This window comes from Myxocyprinus asiaticus, chromosome 4 (assembly GCF_019703515.2).
Source record: "Myxocyprinus asiaticus isolate MX2 ecotype Aquarium Trade chromosome 4, UBuf_Myxa_2, whole genome shotgun sequence".
In the NCBI taxonomy this organism is placed as follows: Eukaryota; Metazoa; Chordata; class Actinopteri; order Cypriniformes; family Catostomidae; genus Myxocyprinus; species Myxocyprinus asiaticus.
In genome coordinates, this window is record NC_059347.1 from 61,811,028 (window position 1) to 61,830,756 (window position 19,729).

The 19,729-nt window shown below is 41.6% G+C and overlaps 1 protein-coding gene across 7 annotated transcripts in view; it reads right to left on the bottom strand.

The window, feature by feature from the left end:
* Positions 1-19,729, bottom strand: part of LOC127433147 (myotubularin-related protein 4-like) — a 92,276-nt gene that overhangs the window by 17,410 nt on the left and 55,137 nt on the right. For 4 of the 7 annotated variants that reach the window (XM_051684842.1, XM_051684861.1, XM_051684853.1 and 1 more), the window contains 9 exons: positions 17,261-17,377; positions 14,120-14,149; positions 13,402-13,484; positions 11,908-12,074; positions 11,667-11,763; positions 7,059-7,172; positions 5,629-5,810; positions 292-420; positions 14-125 (listed from right to left, as the gene is read on the bottom strand). In XM_051684842.1, the coding sequence (XP_051540802.1) occupies positions 14-125; positions 292-420; positions 5,629-5,810; positions 7,059-7,172; positions 11,667-11,763; positions 11,908-12,074; positions 13,402-13,484; positions 14,120-14,149; positions 17,261-17,377 (1,031 nt within the window). The remainder of the gene's footprint in view (positions 1-13; positions 126-291; positions 421-5,628; positions 5,811-7,058; positions 7,173-11,666; positions 11,764-11,907; positions 12,075-13,401; positions 13,485-14,119; positions 14,150-17,260; positions 17,378-19,729) is intronic. The other 3 variants (XM_051684870.1, XM_051684878.1, XM_051684834.1) reach the window with 1 other exon arrangement.

The window sequence follows — 19,729 nt, forward strand, 5'->3', positions numbered from 1 at the left end:
AGACAGCACTTACTTGCCAGGATCTGGAATCTGACTGCAAACCGCTCGGAGCGACTGAAAGCTGTTTCTGATGGAGTGGATGTTGGCCATGCCCATAAACATCACCTCACAGTTTGGATAGTACTCTAAAAACACAAACAAACAGAACAGACACACAAAACAAGAGAGGAAACTGACTTTAATCAATCAACAAACTGCCTCATCATGTCAAGCGATATCTGAGGTTTTTAAACAGGATGGGTTTCTGTCATGAGTGTTTTGGTTTCATTAGAGGAGTGTATCAGAACAAACCTTCACACTCGCAGCCTCCTCCCTTGGCACGGTTTGCCACAGCAGCAGTGTAAGAGCGGGCATCAAGAATCAACAACTTCTGCACCGCCGTGCTGCCGTCAGAACCAGGACAAGCCGTAAGAGACGAATCTGAGAGAATGGAGAGAAAATGAGAGTGGGTGATATTAGAAAGGAATACATATGGTAATATATACTGCCTACTACATACTACAACGCATGTTAAAAATAGTATGCAGTATGCAACGATTAACAAAAGTAGTATGCAACACTGTTTTCACATGACCTCCTTTTGTTGCATGTTTAATTCAGAGAGCGGCGTCCAGTTATTGCAGAAATAAAAACAATTGAAGCAAAACCAGTGTATTGTATTGTGTGGTAATTACTATGGGTAGTATGCGAGAGAGACCACTGAGTTGTTAAAATGCTCCAGCAGTACAGTTATTACTCGGCCACTGCAGAGAAACTTCTGGCACCATGACAGAACAGACACTTCCTGCCATAATAGCCAATCCACTTACAGTCATTAAGATGAGAGATTTAAGAAATGCTGACCAAAACCTGACCTGACAAGTCTAAAGATGATCTCGAAAACAGACACGTCTGCACATTTCTCCTCCAATGTTATTACTGTAATACATTAATAACTTAAAATCATCCAGTGATGATTAGATGTCACTGTGATTAGTTTAAATTGAAAACAACATGAATTAAAGGTAGTACAAGAAATATAGAATGAGAAGAGATTTTCGCATTACAGTAGGGTAATAATGCCACAATGTAAAAAATGGTCATAAAATAGGCTTTTCTTTATGCAACATCATTTCATTTAGATTTTGGGGGTGAAATACTGTATGCCTTGTACATGTCCGACTCCCAACTAGGGTGAATCAACTAACCAACATAAATCACAGCCAATCAGAACATATTTGAGACCCGGCGTCCATATGCGTGGACATTACGTTTTGGCTTCGCTATAGGCTATGCTTAATTCTTTTTAAAGCAACTGATCTCAGTTCAGGAGAATCTAGGCTGTCATTAAAGGGTTAAACTTTCAGTGCACCGAGTCATGTGACAAAACAACATGGTGCCAATCTCAGCTGAGTTCGTCTTTCGGAGAAACTGCAACAAAACTACATCAGGGCTCAACAATAAGGACTGCCCGATGGCCCGGGGCAGAAAGATTCGGGCCAGTTGCTAGAACTGTCACTTGCCCAATCGGGCCAGTGCTGCATTTATAACATTAGTGCAAGCAAACAACAAGCGAGAGAGCACACAAATTACACCTCGCTCTTTCCAAGTGTCTTAGCAGCAGCTTTTACCAATGTGTAGAAAGTAGCAGAAAAAAAAAAAAAAAAAAACACTTAATGAATTTTGCTGTGGGATTTAACGTCTTGTGCAACACTTTAAGTATCCCCGCCCATTCTGTGTTCACAGTGCACGAAATCTCCATATTTTTTGTTTTTACATGTTGGTGAAAAGTAGTAATCCACACATTGGAACACAAGAAATCAACAGTTTCTTTCTATAGGACTGAAACTCCATGTCTCTCCATGCATATGTCTCATCATCATCTCTCTCCGTGCAGCATAGACTGTTTAACATGCATGTGCTCTCGTAAAGGGACAGAGCGCTAGTTTTATTCCCACTGTAAAAAAACAAACATTTTCTCTCATTACTTTGCCTTTAGAGATGAAGCGCCGAATGCGATGTAATAAACCCACAGTTAAACACGAGTCTGGAAATCACAAGCTCCTCAGTATCCAAAATGTAAGTATACATTTAATTAGGTAATGTTTCAAAACGTAAACATTAATTCAACATGATAATGCCGTTTGATATGAAAAGAAGCAAGATCACTATGGCTATTAGGCTATTATTATCAGAGCTCTTCAGCTGCAGGGTGAAGATGAATATTTGAAACAGGCTACTTCATATCATCCTCATAAAACACCTGTTACATGTCTCATTTCTGGACCATACAGGTGTTTTTGTTCTTTGTATATCAGTCAGTGTTGGTCTTGTTTGGGTAGTCTGATTTCATGTTCTATACACATTGTTAATTCACAGATTAGGCCTAATAAAATCTACCTACTGTATATTACACATCACAACCGATTTAGTAGCAAGTCTTTTCTCTCAGCCAATAATCAGATCTTTAACTCAGTGAATAAGTCTTTGATCCTTCTTGTGAAAAAACTACACATGGGCAAAAGTTGCATGACCGCATGACTAAACGGGTGACCGAAAACACATAATCTCCTCCACAGAACTCTTGGCTTAAAAACACATGTGTAAATGGCAGGACGGCTGAGGTTAATATGATGTATTTATGAATTTATATTTGTAAAGCGCATATATGGGATTACATAAGGCATAAATCATATCTTGCAAATTATAAATGTGATTACATTTTAGGGGACATTGTATTTTTTATTTTTTTTCCTTTTTCTCCCCAATATGGAATGCCCAATTCCCAATGTGCTCTGAGTCCTCGTGGTGGCATAGTGACTCACCTCAATCCGGGTGGCGGAGGACAAATCTCAGTTGCCTCCACGTCTGAGACCGTCAATCCGTGCATCTTATCACGTGGCTTGTTGAGTGCGTTACCGCGGAGACCTAGTGCGTGTGGAGGCTTCACGCTATTCTCCACGGCATCCACGCACAACTTACCACACGCCCCACCGAGAGCGAGAACCACATTATAGCGACCACGAGGAGGTTACCCCATGTGACTCTACCCTCCCTAGCAACCGGGCCAATTTGGTTGCTTAGGAGACCTGGCTGGAGTCACTCAGCACGCCTTGGATTCAAACTCGCGACTCCAGGGGTGGGGGACATTGTATTAAAAAGTATTTATCTTTGGACATATTTTTTAAAGCCATGATGGTAAAAACAGCTATTTGTCATTTTTGTGTTGGGGCCAGTGAAAATTTTGGTGGGGCCAGTGAAAAGTTTGGCAGGGCCAGTAAAAATCTGAAGCACTGGCCCAACCGGGCCAGTAGAAAAAATTCTTAGCGTTGAGCCCTGTACATCGTGTAAGAAACCAGCTTAAGTTTTCACATTAAAACCTGTTTGAGTCAAAAAGAGTAGAGTCTCTAGTTTCATCTGATATGCCATTTTAAAAATTGCATCGATTTACCACGAAACAGCACGCTGTTAAACACAATGTCCACGTATGTGGACAATAGGACACAAAATATATTGCATTGTGCCTAGTAAATCTGTTTGGTACCCAGAATCTTGGGACGGTTCATGGTCTGATCTGTGTGACAACGGAGAAAACTACATTCCACATTTTTATTAACTTGACGGCATTTTTAACATGTTTCTAAAAGACATTAAACAGTTTCATTTGTAAACAAAGAGTTTGATTGTGACGATATTGACAGCATCGCTCACCTCACAAGACAGTACGTTAACAGCTGTGATTAAAGCACATTTACTCTGCGGAATAAAAACCTCCTGCCAAATTCCTAGTCGGACAACACCCAAGAAACTCATTAAGAGGCGATTTGGAGGTCAGTTTGCCGTCGAGTCGGTGGCACTTCCCTTTCTCATTCCCAGCAGACAAGACATTGGCAGATGAAATGCCGTAATTGACTGTGTGTTTGTGTTGTGGAGAACACGAGCAGTTTTCCCATGGCAAATCCCACAGTTCTTAGCTCTCAGTCTGTAAACACTCTCGGAGACAAAAGCGTCAGGTCACAACAACATCACATAACTGCAGTCCACGTCCGTAATTGTGTCTATATGCGTTACGCTGTGTGTTTGTGTGAGACAGGATAAGAACGTATATTTAGACAGAAACTAATTACAAATGGCGATGCACCAAGTGGCTGAGTAGCAGAATTAATTGGCTTTTGGGGATAATTGAGATTGGGGAACTTTTGGATTAAGGGCCTTGATACAGGACAGATTCTTGGGAACCTCCATTGGTTTTCTTTAGTGATGTCAAAAATACCATAACTTCGGTACCAAGTCAATAGTACAATAAAAAAGATGTAACGATACCACTGTTTCTGCAGTAACGAGCACCGACTCAATTCGGTCCCCGCACGCTGTCCGACTGACACATGATTGCTTTCAAATGCTCACATGCTTATTTTAACGCGTGTACTCTTTTACACTGAAATGGACAAGTAATCAAATATAAATTGTGATATGTCCTAGTGTACTTATTAAACCGCAAATGGACGCAATTTAATTAAATAAATACACAGTCTACATGTACCGTACGCTGCAAAGTGTGAGGCCGCTCATATGCTGAAAACACCACTTTTAATGAACACCAAGCGCTTTGCTTGTTGTAGAAGATGACAGAAGAGAGCGTTCATCCACTGTGACGCGCGCAGTGCATGCAGACTTTATATTTATACATATAAATCGCAGCATTTTGCGCTTCAGTAATCACACTAGGTCATATAACAAATGTCTTATCTGGAAGTGTGAAACTACCGTCAAAAACACAGAACCAGAAAAGCCAAAATAGAAGTTCAAATCAAAATAAAAGCTTCATGCATAAAAGAAATTAAGACAGAAATAGACTATTGTTTAGAAGAATGTATTATGATAATGATGATGCTGAAGCTGTTGATGCTGTTGTACTGAACAGAAGTTTTCATCAAAGTTTTAAATTATAATGCGCTGTTGTACAGCACTTTATTTGACAAAATTAAGACCAGTGCTGTGTTTTAGATTATGTTGTGAGGATCTTAATAAAAGCAAATTGAATTGCTTTGTTAAAAAGTAATTGTTCTCAGGGCCTGGGTAGCTCAGCGAGTATTGACGCTGACTACCACACTTGGAGTCGTAAGTTTGACTCCAGTCAGGTCTCCTAAGCAACCAAATTGGCCCGGTTGCTAGGGAGGGTAGAGTCACATGGGGTAACCTCCTCGTGGTCGCTATAATGTGGTTCGCTCTTGGTGGGGTGCGTGGATGCCGCGGAGAATAGCGTGGGCCTCCACACGTGCTAGGTCTCCGTGGTAACGCGCTACAGATGCAGTGCTATATATTTAAACGTATATATATATATATATATATCATACTGAAGCAGAATTTCCCAACATTGTAAAAGAGCCACAGTGTCACAGTGTTTACACTCTTCAGGAAGTCAACCTTTCACAATCTTAACATTAAACTGAGATCCGAGGAAGGAATTCTTCAAAGGAATTCCATCTAGATTTACAAGCTGAGAAAAGTGGTTGATATCGAGAACTGTTAATCTCACTAAGATGGTTCTGATGCTCGGACTCATAGAAATCTTCTCCTTGGTTGTGATTAAATGACTTTCCACTGAAATGAAAGGTTTTATTTCACGGTGTTTTGTCAGGGTCTTACCAAAGTCACTGTCGGACGAGTCCGGTCCTTCTCCTCTGGTTCTGCAGGTGCGTGGGCCCGGGTCCAGCTGACACGCCTTCGCTATTGACGTCACCAAATACTCATCCTCTGTGTTTCTCCAGCCCCACCAGCTGATCTCAGGCTGACTGCAGCGCGCGATCACCGCACCGTTCCGCTGGTGCCTGACACAAAAACAATAACAGATTAGATACAGATTTAGTAGATACAGATTTAACAATTCACAAGCAACAAATGCAATGAAAAGTGAAAATTCACGTACAACAAAATACAACAAATGCATGTAAAACTTCGTTTTATAAATAATATACACAGCTGGCCAGTACCTTTGTTGGAATTGCAAAATAATGCATATTTCAACCCTCAAGAGAGATTATTGTTATTAATGCACTGATTGTTCTCTCTTAGTGCTTTTAGGAAGCCACTGATCATTAAAATCTTGATTTTCAAGCGAATTTTGTAAGACTTCAGCAAGCTGTGACATTTAAAGAAATGCGATAGCATTCGCCCCTCGTTTATTAGAAAAAAAAAAAGAAAGAAAATAGCAAAAACTGCAGCTACAGTGAGGCACTTCCAATGGAAGTGCATGGGGCCAAAATGTAAACGGGTTCTGGGTAGCTCAGTGAGTGTTGACGCTGACTACCACACCTGGAGTCACGAGTTTGAATTCAGGGCGTGCTGAGTGACTCCAGCCAGGTCTCCTAAGCAACCAAATTGGCCCGGTTGCTAGGGAGGTTAGAGTCACATGGGGTAACCTCCTCATGGTCACTATAATGTGGTTCTCGCTCTCGGTGGGGCATGTGGTGAGTTGAGCGTGGATGCTGCGGAGAATAGCGTGAAGCCTCCACACGTGCTACGTCTCCACGGTAACGCACTCAACAAGTCACGTAATAAGATGCGCGGATTGACGGTCTCAGACACGGAGGCAACTGAGATTCGTCCTCCACCACCCGGACTGAGGCGAGTCACTACGCCACCACAAGGACTTAGAGCGCATTGGGAACTGGACATTCCAAATTGGGGAGAAAAAAGAAAAAGTAAAAAAAAAAAAAAAAAACACGAACAGGGTTTCTATGGCATTAAAATGTTTCAACTCAAACTCAATGACATTCATCCCGCATTCGGCGCTTTATAAGCTCTAAATATGCTTCTCATCGGAAGCACGCATCTGTGTTTCATGTGAGCGTCGTGTGCGCTATCTCTGGAGCGGGATCACGCGAGTTTCTTAATCATTTCTGCCCAGGAAAAACGATGGTCTGACCATTTGCGTGGTTTTTAATCTGACAGATGTGACATCAGCCAATCAAATCACAGAAGTCAACTTTTTCCCTAAGTAAACATTTTGACCCTTTTCTCCCTTTTATCGAAGCTTTTACCGAGACATTACTAAACTTGAAGCTTTATCATCTCACCTGTACACAACCACAGGAATTCTCTTCCAGGACCTGAAGGAAGCCACGCTCTCCAACTCTTTATCCGTGATCCAAACGGGCACCAGCAGTTTTTGAGGGTAACTGGAACACAATCTACAAACAGAACAAGACCAATGATGTCAGATGTGAAAACACAATCAGTGTTACAGCGTAACGAGATGACACACTCCTCTAGTAAAGTAACGGGATTGTTCTTTATTTTTCAAGTATTCGGTTAATACTAAATTATACTTTCAGGGCGAACAGGTCTTATTTAGTTCACCTAAAATATTATGACGAAATGCACTTAAGTTTCTGTTCTGCTAAGGTGATGTTTGTTTGCTGATCTAGGAAAACTCGGCTAGTCAAAGAGAATTGATGATTGGTTAAAACCATTTGAGGGTGTGGCTTGAACGCTGCGTTTAGTATAAAAACTGCACACAAAACAACAGACTTTAATCTGTGTGATGCAAGGCATGTTTCTTATCTTCGAGCAACATGTCTCTATGTCAGTATGTGATGATATAAACAAGGAACATCATGATGTACAGATGTTATAACTCTGGGCAGCAAAGTGCTCTGAGTAAAGCGCTGACAGCACATCTGCTCGTAACAGAGAGATTCAGATATATTTCACTGCATCTCTAATGAATTCACTGCTGAGTGAAATAAGATATTAAACATAACACAGGCTTACTTACAGCTAACTCTGAATATTAAATTTGGATATGAGAAACAGTTTCTCCATATTTGGAATGAGGAGCACATTAAAATCATTTGTCCCCCATAGTTGTCCCAAGTATAGTGTATTATATATATATAATACACTATATTGCCAAAAGTATTCGCTCACCCATCCAAATAATTGAATTCAGGTGTTCCAATCACTTCCATGGCCACAGGTGTATAAAATGAAGCACCTAGGCATGCAGACTGCTTCTACAAACATTTGTGAAAGAATGGGCCGCTCTCAGGAGCTCAGTGAATTCCAGCGTGGTACTGTGATAGGATGCCACCTGTGCAACAAGTCCAGTCGTGAAATTTCCTCGCTACTAAATATTCCACAGTCAACTGTCAGTGGTATTATAACAAAGTGGAAGCGATTGGGAATGACAGCAACTCAGCCACGAAGTGGTAGGCCACGTAAAATGACAGAGCGGGGTCAGCGGATGCTGAGGCGCATAGTGCGCAGAGGTCGCCAACTTTCTGCAGAGTCAATCGCTACAGACCTCCAAAGTTCATGTGGCCTTCAGATTAGCTCAAGAACAGTGCGTAGAGAGCTTCATGGAATGGGTTTCCATGGCCGAGCAGCTGCATCCAAGCCATACATCACCAAGTGCAATGCAAAGCGTCGGATGCAGTGGTGTAAAGCACGCCGCCACTGGACTCTAGAGCAGTGGAGACACGTTCTCTGGAGTGACGAATCACGCTTCTCCATCTGGCAATCTGATGGACGAGTCTGGGTTTGGCGGTTGCCAGGAGAACGGTACTTGTCTGACTGCATTGTGCCAACTGTGAAGTTTGGTGGAGGGGGGATTATGGTGTGGGGTTGTTTTTCAGGAGCTGGGCTTGGCCCCTTAGTTCCAGTGAAAGGAACTCTGAATGCTTCAGCATACCAAGAGATTTTGGACAATTCCATGCTCCCAACTTTGTGGGAACAGTTTGGGGATGGCCCCTTCCTGTTCCAACATGACTGCGCACCAGTGCACAAAGCAAGGTCCATAAAGACATGGATGAGCGAGTTTGGTGTGGAAGAACTTGACTGGCCTGCACAGAGTCCTGACCTCAACCCGATAGAGCACCTTTGGGATGAATTAGAGCGAAGACTGCGAGCCAGGCCTTCTCGTCCAACATCAGTGTCTGACCTCACAAATGCGCTTCTGGAAGAATGGTCAAAAATTCCCATAAACACACTCCCAAACCTTGTGGAAAGCCTTAGAAGAGTTGAAGCTGTTATAGTTGCAAAGGGTGAGCCGACGTCATATTAAACCCTATGGATTAAGAATGGGATGTCACTTAAGTTTATATGCATCTAAAGGCAGATGAGCGAATACTTTTGGCAATATAGTGTATCTTAGGATGCAAATAAGAGCATTTCCCCAAACTGTCAAGAGTAGCTGTCAAAAATGTTGTGTAAATAAAGAGTACAGAAATAAAAAGTTATAGCATTTGGAACGCAAGTGGCTTTTCTTTAGTCAAAGTGTCCAAAAATCTCTCAAAGCAAGTATTCAGGTGTTTGATTGAACATTAAAACAGAATAACTGAAAACTATGCATGCAAACATCTAGAAAAAAATATTAAAATACTTTAATTTTATTAACTAAGTGACCCAATGAAGAAAAAACAAGCATATGGGCACATTATTCCATCACTCCAAAAAATGTGCGTTAAGCGTTTTACAGTGAATCTATCCCATATAAACTGTTTCTATAGAGATGCTAGAAGCGATTAGCCACCATAGCTGTCATCACACACTTTGAGGAATATTCCAGGATCTACACATAATATTACTTGTTTGATTCAGAATCGTCTGCTGTACGTTACGATATGCCATTTTCTACATCATGTTTATTTTTCATGAAGCAATAAACCAAAATGTGACTAAAATTCTGTTTATCATACATGTGGATTTCACACGCTAATACTCACTGTAGTTTGGTCTCTGATAAAACGATTCCAAAGATATATAACACGTGATCTTTTTACTGGTTTTAAATATGATTGTTATGACTGCAAATTTGCAAATTATGAAAATGGAACAGTTGTAAAGCAGTATTTGAGAATTGGTCTGATCAGCTTTATTCATTATAAAGATAAGAGTCTAAACTTTAAAACAGCACCTATTTTGTGCAGATCAACAAGTGGTTGATTAATACCATGTGGCTCAGTACTGGGTTTAATGGTTTGAACATAAAGCTGCTGTTGTCAATGTGATTTTATGCTTTTATTATTATAGATTGAATATCCAAGCAGCAGCAATTAGAAATTTTAAATGATTAACATAGCGCAGCAGTCAACAACATCTCTGTTTTCATGTTCAGATCCATTATTAAACACACACAAACACACACACACATACAGACACACACAAACACACACACACACAGAGACAAACAGACACGCACACAGAGACAAACAGACACGCACACAGAGACAAACAGACACACACACAAACACATGCAGACACACACAAACACACACCCACACACACACACAGACAGACACACACAGACAGACACACACACAGACAGAGACACACACAGAGACAAACAGACACACACACGCAGACACACACAAACACACCCTCAGACACACACAAACACACCCTCAGACACACACACACACCCTCAGACACACACACACCCTCAGACACACACACAGACACACACACACCCTCAGACACACACACAGACACACACACACACACACACTCAGACACACACACACACACACACACACTCAGACAGACAGACACACACACTCAGACAGACAGACACACACACTCAGACAGACAGACACACACACACTCAGACAGACAGACACACACACACTCAGACAGACAGACACACACACACTCAGACAGACAGACAGACACACACTCAGACAGACAGACACACACTCAGACAGACAGACACACACTCAGACAGACACACACACACAAATAGAAACATACACTCAGACACACACACACACACACACACACACATATATATATATATATATATATACACACAGACACAGACATACATATACACACGCACGCGGGCGCGCAGACACGCACGTGCTCAGACGTACACACAGACAGACACACAAACACACACACACAAACACAAACACACAGACATGTATATATATACACACACAGACACAGACATACATATACACGCACGCACGCGGGCGCGCAGACGCGCATGTGCTCAGATGTGCACACAGACACACACAGACAGACACACAAACACAAGACACAGACAGACACACACAGAGACACACATACACAGACACATTCACTCAAGACACACACATACATACACACACAGACATACATTCATGACATACATATACACGCACATGCGCGCAGACGCTCAGACGTACACACAGACACACACACACACACAGACACACAGACAGACACACAGACAGACACACAGACAGACACACAGACAGACAGACAGACAGACAGACAGACAGACACACACACACACAGACATACATATACACGCACGCACGCACGCACGCGGGTGTGCAGACGCGCACGTGCTCAGACGTACACACAGACAGACACACAGACACAGCTGTCTGCCTCGACTCCCGTCTCCCTCACCATCAAATGACAGCCTCAGATTAATTCCTAACATCCTTAGTGATCGTTCAATGTCCGATCTTACACATCAGAATTGAGTAACACACACACACACACACACACACGGATGTGCTGCTGACTCACAGATCACAGCATGTTGACTCACTTTAATTATCCATCTCCACAGCAGGTCTGCCACTGCAGAGTTCAATCAGTCTTTCTATTCTTCCAACAGCAGGGCATCTATGTGAACTTAGTGTGTATTATGGGATGTGCAGTTTATTTGGTAAGAGGTGTATATATCGTACTTGTAGTTGCTGTTGATATCAGACACTCTCCAGGCGTTCTGCATGTCAAAGCCCATCCGCTTCAACTCCACCTCCATCCTGTGACGCACATGTTCACCTGAGACAAACCAACACGATGACTTCCGTTTAATATGCACAACCTCATCATTACAGTATCATCTGTATTACCAGCACAGTAACAGTGATAATAATAATAATAATACATTTCTAAAGATAAAGAGATGAGTGCTCGGTCGTGTACCAGGTCTGCACAGATGCAGGTGTTGATCTTCGTCGTCCGTGTTCCCTCCTAAACACCAGGCGTGATATGCGAGAGCGAACAGATCCTCGAGACGGGCAGGATGTGCGATCGCTCTATTCAGACGCTTCAGCCACTCCTCACACTGCTTAAACGTTGAGAAATGACACCTGACACAAGGAAAAAATAAAAACGGATAAAAGCGATTTCCTCACATGAGAAAAGCAGCAAATTGAGCAGTACATTTAAAATAAGAACGCACCGATACGTTGCTAATGACCCTTACAAAAATCGAGAGTTCATGACAAATTTCCCGCAAACTTGCCGCAAATTCGACACGGATCATTATCTCATGCAAATGAGTCCATTGTTGCCAAAGGTTTACCGGAGGTTCGCCACTACCGTTGAAGAGCAGCAAACTTAGAAGGGTATTTTTATATTATGACCGACAACTGATACGATTGACTAAAAAACTATTTTGTTTTGTCTGTTTTTCTTTATTACTGTATGTGTTTGAATGGTGAATCTTATTACACTGTCATTATAACACAGTATAACAAATACTGCAATGAAAGAAGTATAAAGTATTAAAAGTTAAAATAACATCATTAAAATAATAGTGTGTCTGTGTGAGAGTGTGTGTCTGTGTGAGAGTGTGTGTCTGTATGTGAGTGTCTGTGTGAGAGTGTGTGTTGTGTCTGTGAGTGTGTGTGTGTCTGTGTTATGTGTCTGTCTGTGTGTATGTGTCTGTCTGTGTGTGTGTAAGTCTGTGTGGTGTGTGTGTCTGTGTGTGAGAGTGTAAGTGTGTGTGTTTGTGTGTGTCTGTGTGTGTGTGTGTGTGTGTGAGTCTGTGTTTATGTGAAGTGTGTGTGTGTGAAAGTGTAAGTGTGTGTGTCTGTGTTTGTTGTCTGTGTGAGTGTGTGTGCAAGTTTGTGTGTGTCTGTGAGTTTGTGTGTGTCTCTGTGTGTGTGTGTGTCTGTGTGTTTGTGTGAGGTGTGTGTGTCTGTGTGTTTGTTGTCTGTGTGAGAGTGTGTGTGAGTTTGTGTGTTTGTGTGTGTCTGTGAGGGTGTGTGTCTGTGTTTGTGTCTATGAGTGTGTTTGTGTGTGTGGTGTGTGTGTCTGTGTTTGTGTGTGTGTGAGAGTGTAAGTGTGTGTGTGTGAGTGTGAGTGTGTGTTTGTGTGTGAGGTGTGTGTGTGTGTGTGTGAGAGAGAGAGTGTAAATGTGTGTGTCTGTGTGTTTGTTGTCTGTGTGAGTTTGTGTGTGAGTGTAAGTGTGTGTGTTTGTATGTGTGTGTGTGCGAGAGTGTAAGTGTGTGTGTGTCTGTGTGAGAGTGTGTGTGTGTTTGTGTGTGTGTGTGTCTGTGTGAGAGTGTGTGTGTGTTTGTATGTGTCTGTGTGTGTCTGTGTGCGAGAGTGTAAGTGTGTGTGTGTCTGTGTAAGAGTGTGTGTGTGTTTGTGTGTGTGTGTGTGTGTCTGTGTGAGGTGTGTGTGTGTTACCTCACTACTTTAGAGTCTTTGCAGATGATGTGTAGTTGAAACATCTCTCTACTCTCCACACTCTCTATCAGTCTGAGAGGAACCTGTACACAACACAATCAGCTAATCAGAGACCAGAAGACTTCATCACATAACTGCATCAATCACTACAAATACCTGCAACAATTCAATAAAGTTTAAATGTGTCTGTATCTATTGCAGAATTAAACACTTAAGTTGATTTCATACAAGTTCATAACTTCATGAGCTGATTAGATTAAATGTGACTTCTGAAATAATGTTCCTATCAGATAGCAATGCCCTTTATATCTAGCTATAATACCAAACCCAAATCCTGAAACACATTAAATACAACCATGGTTACATTTCAACAGATTCTAGTCATTTGAGACAATATTACTCTTCAAGAAATTTCCACACTCTTATTTAACTGAAATTAATCAAAATTGTGTTTTAGTGGTTATATCTATAATAATCATGTCCATTATGACCAATCAATCTTATTTTTCTAAGCAGATGTAATTAATATATTTAATTCAACTTTGTTAACTTTGACAGCCCTATATAATACATATCTTGTTTATTAATGTAAACACACTGTACCAGATCCAGTTTGAGAAACACAGAAAATAAAAATCATAATAAACTGTTACAAGGGGGAAAATAAATACATAGAATGGATGGATGAAATTTGGAGTAGTGAGTGTGGATTACTCACAGATATTTCACTGTCCACACCAGGATAGATCTACAAGATCAGCACAGATACAGACAGGGATGAGGAAGAGGAAGAAGAGAAGAAAGGGAATTTAAGAATGAAAAGAAACGGAGAGGAGAGAGAGGAATATGAGAAAGAGGAGAGAGATAAGGAAGAGAGAGGAAGAGGAGAAGGAAGAGAGGAAGCAGTGGAGGAAAAGGAAGAGGAGAATGTGAGCAAGTAAGAATTGAAGAGGAAGATAGAAAGGAGGAAGTGGAGAGAAGGTATAGAGGAAGAGGAAGATAGGAAAGAGTAGGAAAAGAAGAGTGGAAGAAAAGAAAGAGGAAGATGAGGAAGAGAGGAAGAGAAGAAGCAGAGGAAGATAAGGAAGTGGGAGCGAGTAAGATGTTGAAGACAAAGAGGACAAGAGGAAGCAGAGGGAGAGAGAAGAGGAAGAGTAAAAGATGAACAGAAGGAAGAGAGAGAATAAGCAGTTGAAGAGAAAGAGTAAGATGGGGAAGAGGAAAAAGAGAGAAAGAGGAGGAAAAGAAGCAAGAGATGGAAATAAGGGATGGGGAGAAAGGAAGACAGAGGAAGAAGAAAGAAAGGAGACAGATGAGGAAGAGAGGAAGGAGGATGAAAGAAAGAGACAGATGAGGAAAAGAGGGAGAGGAGGAAGATGAGGAAAAGGAGACAGATGAGGAAAAGCAGGAGAGGAGGAAGAAAGAAAGAGGAAATGAGGGAGGAGGAAGAAGGAAGAGACGGATGAGGAAAAGAGGGAGAGGAGGAAGATGAGGAAAAGAGGGAGAGGAGGAAGATGAGGAAAAGAGGGAGGAGGAAGAAAGAAAGAGGAGACAGATAAGGAAAAGAGGGAGAGGAGGAAGAAAGAAAGAGGAGACGGATGAGGAAAAGAGGGAGAGGAGGAAGAAAGAAAGAGGAGACGGATGAGGAAAAGGGGGAGAGGAGAAAGACGAGGAAAAGGGGGAGAGGAGGAAGAAAGAAAGAGGAGACAGATGAGGAAAAGAGGGAGAGGAGGAAGATGAGGAAAAGAGGGAGGAGGTAGAAAGAAAGAGGAGACATGAGGAAAAGAGGGAGAGGAGGAAGATGAGGAAAAGAGGGAGGAGGATGAAAGAAAGAGGAGACAGATAAGGAAAAGAGGGAGAGGAGGAAGAAAGAAAGAGGAGACGGATGAGGAAAAGAGGGAGAGGAGGAAGAAAGAGAGGGGAAGATGAGGAAAAGAGGGAGAGAGAGGAAGAGAGAAAGAGGAGACGGATGAGGAAAAGGGGAGAGGAGAAAGACGAGGAAAAGGGGGAGAGGAGGAAGAAAGAAAGAGGAGACAGATGAGGAAAAGAGGGAGAGGAGGAAGATGAGGAAAAGAGGGAGGAGGTAGAAAGAAAGAGGAGACATGAGGAAAAGAGGGAGAGGAGGAAGATGAGGAAAAGAGGGAGAGGAGGAAGAAAGAAAGAGGAGACGGATGAGGAAAAGAGGGAGAGGAGGAAGAAAGAAAGAGGAGACAGATGAGGAAAAGAGGGAGATGAGGAAGATGAGGAAGAAAGAAAGAGGAGACAGATGAGGAAAAGAGGGAGATGAGGAAGAAAGAAAGAGGAGACGGATGAGGAAAAGAGGGAGGAGGTAGAAAGAAAGAGGAGACAGATAAGGAAAAGAGGGAGAGGAGGAAGAAAGAAAGAGGAGACAGATGAGGAAAAGAGGGAGAGGAGGAAGATGAGGAAAAGAGGGAGGAGGAAGAAAGAGGAGACGGATGAGGAAAAGAGGGAGAGGAGGAAGATGAGGAAAAGAGGGAGGAGGATGAAAGAAAGAGGAGACAGATAAGGAAAAGAGGGAGAGGAGGAAGAAAGAAAGAGGAGACAGATGAGGAAAAGAGGGAGAGGAGGAAGATGAGGAAAAGAGGGAGGAGGAAGAAAGAGGAGACGGATGAGGAAAAGAGGGAGAGGTGGAAGAAAGAAAGGAGACGGATGAGGAAAAGAGGGAGAGGAGGAGGAAGGGAGGAAAAACAAGAGGGAAATGAAAAAGTGACTCAGCAAAAATACTAAAACACAAAGAGAAAAATATAAAATGATGGAAGGGTAGAAAATGTAGCAAAAGAAAGAGAGTCTCTCTGTTGAATATGGGAAATATGGGCCCGGAATGATCTCGGAAGTAAACTATAGCAGGAAAACTACGATAGCCGTGAATCGGAGACCACAACAAATATTCTTTTTGAATTCACATTTGCTCCAACAGCAAAAGAAGAAAAAATATACCATTACATTTACAAAAAGAGGAAAAATCGAGAAAGATGGATCATGACAGCAGAGAAAAAGATGCTTAATGTATTCACTCCCTTTACTAGGTCATTAGGGGTGTAACGAGTCACTCGTTCTCTCGATGCATCGATTAGTAATCCTGCAGATTCATATGCATCGATCTTGAAATAGGATTTTTGAATCGAGAATCGTTAGTGTTGTTGAATAATCGATTTAAACTGTTAAAAATTGAATGATTCGTGATTCAGCAAATCAGTGTACAATATTTTAGAATGCATAAATATTAAATTACATGTGCGATTTAAATGAGACATCATTCCCGGAGCGTGCACCCTCACCGCACTACACTCTTCCATCACCCTTCACGGGATCGCGCATCCTCTCCGTTCCATCCATAACTCACTAAAACTTTTTCTGAGCAGCTTTCCGAGTCTTTCAAGCACACCATGTCTGATATCTCCTCCGGATGGCCACTATCTCACGAGCAAAATGACAGCTCGCAATAGCGCTCTTGTCGAGAGTCAAACGCGCTCAAACCTTTTGAAACTGCTGCCATGACATGGTCTCAAATTAAGGGGAGCTTGGGGCAAAAATGGTGTTAAAAATCATAAAAATGCTTTACTGGAACATTTGAACTATTATTGCATTCCAAGTAGCCTCGTTTTTAATCTAAGCGAACACCTGTGAATAGTGAATCAAATCGATTCGCTTTAAACCCAAAGATTCACACCCCTAGAGGATATCCATCATCAGTCTGTAAAAGTGACCCTTAAGTTTAAGATAAGATGATAACATTTTGGACACGTTTTTTTTTTCCCCCACAGTTCTCTCACACACTTTTTCTACACATGAAAAAAATCCTCTATTGTGTCACGTTTGCATTGATCGGTGGTCTTACGTTGATGATGGAGTCCTTGAACTTGATGTGGAGTCTATAGTTGGAAATCGCAATGATGGCATCATCTGCACGACCCAAAAACTCCACCCACTCGCCCTGGAGGACGGGGAACGGAACCTGGAGAGAGAAAGAACAGTGTTTAATGTTTATAATGGACTTTATTGGACAGGAGTATGGAGAGAGAAGAGTAGCAGGAGGAAGAAATGGGATCAGGCAATGATGGGAGGCCAGACTCGATCCTGTTCCCAGTTGGAAGCACCAAAGCTTCATACTCTCCTCGAATTACAATTCCATTCTGCAATACTGTCTTTAATTTTATTCCACTTAAAATTATAGAAGCACAAACACTACAACTGTGGACCTTTCAATTGGATGTGTTTTCAACATGACCCTCTCTGCTTTAAACCAAGAAAAGCAGAGCCATTTCTTCTGATCTCTGCTTCCAATTATTTCCTCCCATGACGCCATCTGTCCCAGTGGTGTGTGAGCTGGCACACTGGCTCTGTGTAAACAGTACCTTATGGGCAGACCCCTGAAAACTGGTTGGCACAGCTTTGAAAATGAGAGAGAACACCTGGTCTTTAAACTCCAAACATTGGAGCAGTTCAGACTGTTCTTGAAGAAGTTTGCATTTTAGATGCAACAGGCTTTGAAACATCTTGGAGGCAACATCTCTGGATTTAGCTTTCAGATTCATAATCTGCTAAAGTATCCTCTTTGGCCCGTATTTCACGGCATGTGCACTACAACTGCTTTGCAAAACTCTTCAGTACAGACAACAGCAGACGCATATTCAGACGATGTGCACAGAGATCTAGAAAAGTTGGGTTGCATGCCGACAGTCCGCGTAGCGGCATGTGGAAACCGAGGTCTCCTAAGCCTTACGTGAACCACCAAGCAAACTCTGCAGAAAAGTTGATCTGTAGAAAAAAATAATAATGACAAACGCAAATTCAACGATTATATTAAACAGCACAGTTTTGGGTCTTTTCTCTTATCTCTGGATGTATTAACACTTGTGCGACCTTTGGGACATTTTTGTCTTTTTCATTTTTGTTTTTTCGATCATTATGGCTGTGTTAATGCCAACGGAGCCCTGGCTTAAAAATGTAAAAAAATTATATTTTCCACCAGATGGCGCCATTTTCCTCATGTTTAGCCTATGGAGCATATACATGCTTTTTCCCTATTTTCTGTTTGCTGTATTATAGAGCACTGCAGACCAACTGAACAAATGATGCAGCTAAAATTGTGTGTGTGTGTTGGTATGGATGTCACAGTGTGTTTTGTATGTGTGTATTGAGAAATGTGTGTGTGTGCATGTAAAAAAACAACACTGGCATTATGTAAACAAACTGGCATTTAAAGGGTTAAAATACTGATTTGGTAGTTATGATCAGGACTGATGTTGGTTAAAAAAATTAACTCACTGAAAGTGGAAAATAATATTAATATATAATATTATTATGGCAGTTTTTTGGCACAGACATTTTTGTCCTCCAAGGTCCTCTGAGTAACTTTTTTTTTTATTGACGCACAAGGGTTAAAACCTTTGCAAGTGATCATGTTGTGATGATTGATGAAACTGGTAAACGATGACATCTCTCTAACAGTTCTCAAACTCAGTCTGTTACTTACGATCAAATTTTAACCGAGCATTTACTGCAAAACCCAACAGAGCCATTGAGCGCCCAGATTACCATTTTTGGAGCTCAGCCCAGTGTTTCAATTTAATTTCACACAAGCGTCACTTTGGCTGATGGTGAGCACTTCTGAGAAAGTGAACACGTCAGAGAGTTCTTGTCTAATGGACAAAAGAAATATCCGCATTATGTTCCAAACCTCAGCAAGCAGCCTTCTCGGATGATTTCATTACCATCAATGGTAATAATATCTCATTTGAGACCAAGAAATCATGAGGAAAATTATACTTTGTGTGAGGTAAACAAAATTATTTCAGAAGGCCCATTTTGCTTTCATGTTGACTTTTAAATTACTTTTAAAATTCTATTTGTGGTATATAATGCCACATTACAAAATTAAAATGGGTTGCAAATGGCGTTTCATGTTGACCGAAGTACACACGCTCATTTATAAAATCCGTTTATATTTGTACTGTCTGGTTAAGACTTTTATTGTTTTTTGTGGGGATTGTAAAGCCGTCTCACTCTCTCTGCTGTATGACTCAGTCTGTGAGCAGCATGTCTTCATCTGCTTCATACTGTGACTCTATTTCTCTCTCTCAATAGAGTCTGCTCTGACTTTCAGAGACAAAGACGACACCAAAAATGACCTTACAAAAAAAGACAAGAGGTACAATTACAAGTTAGCAATTGACCAAGTAATTGGCCATTATTTGCCCATTTTGCGATTATGTTTGGCCAATAACCCAATAAAAAGGGTTGCTACTGCCAACTGTTTTCTCCCCTTTTCTCCCCAATTTGGAATGCCCAATTTCTAATGCACTCC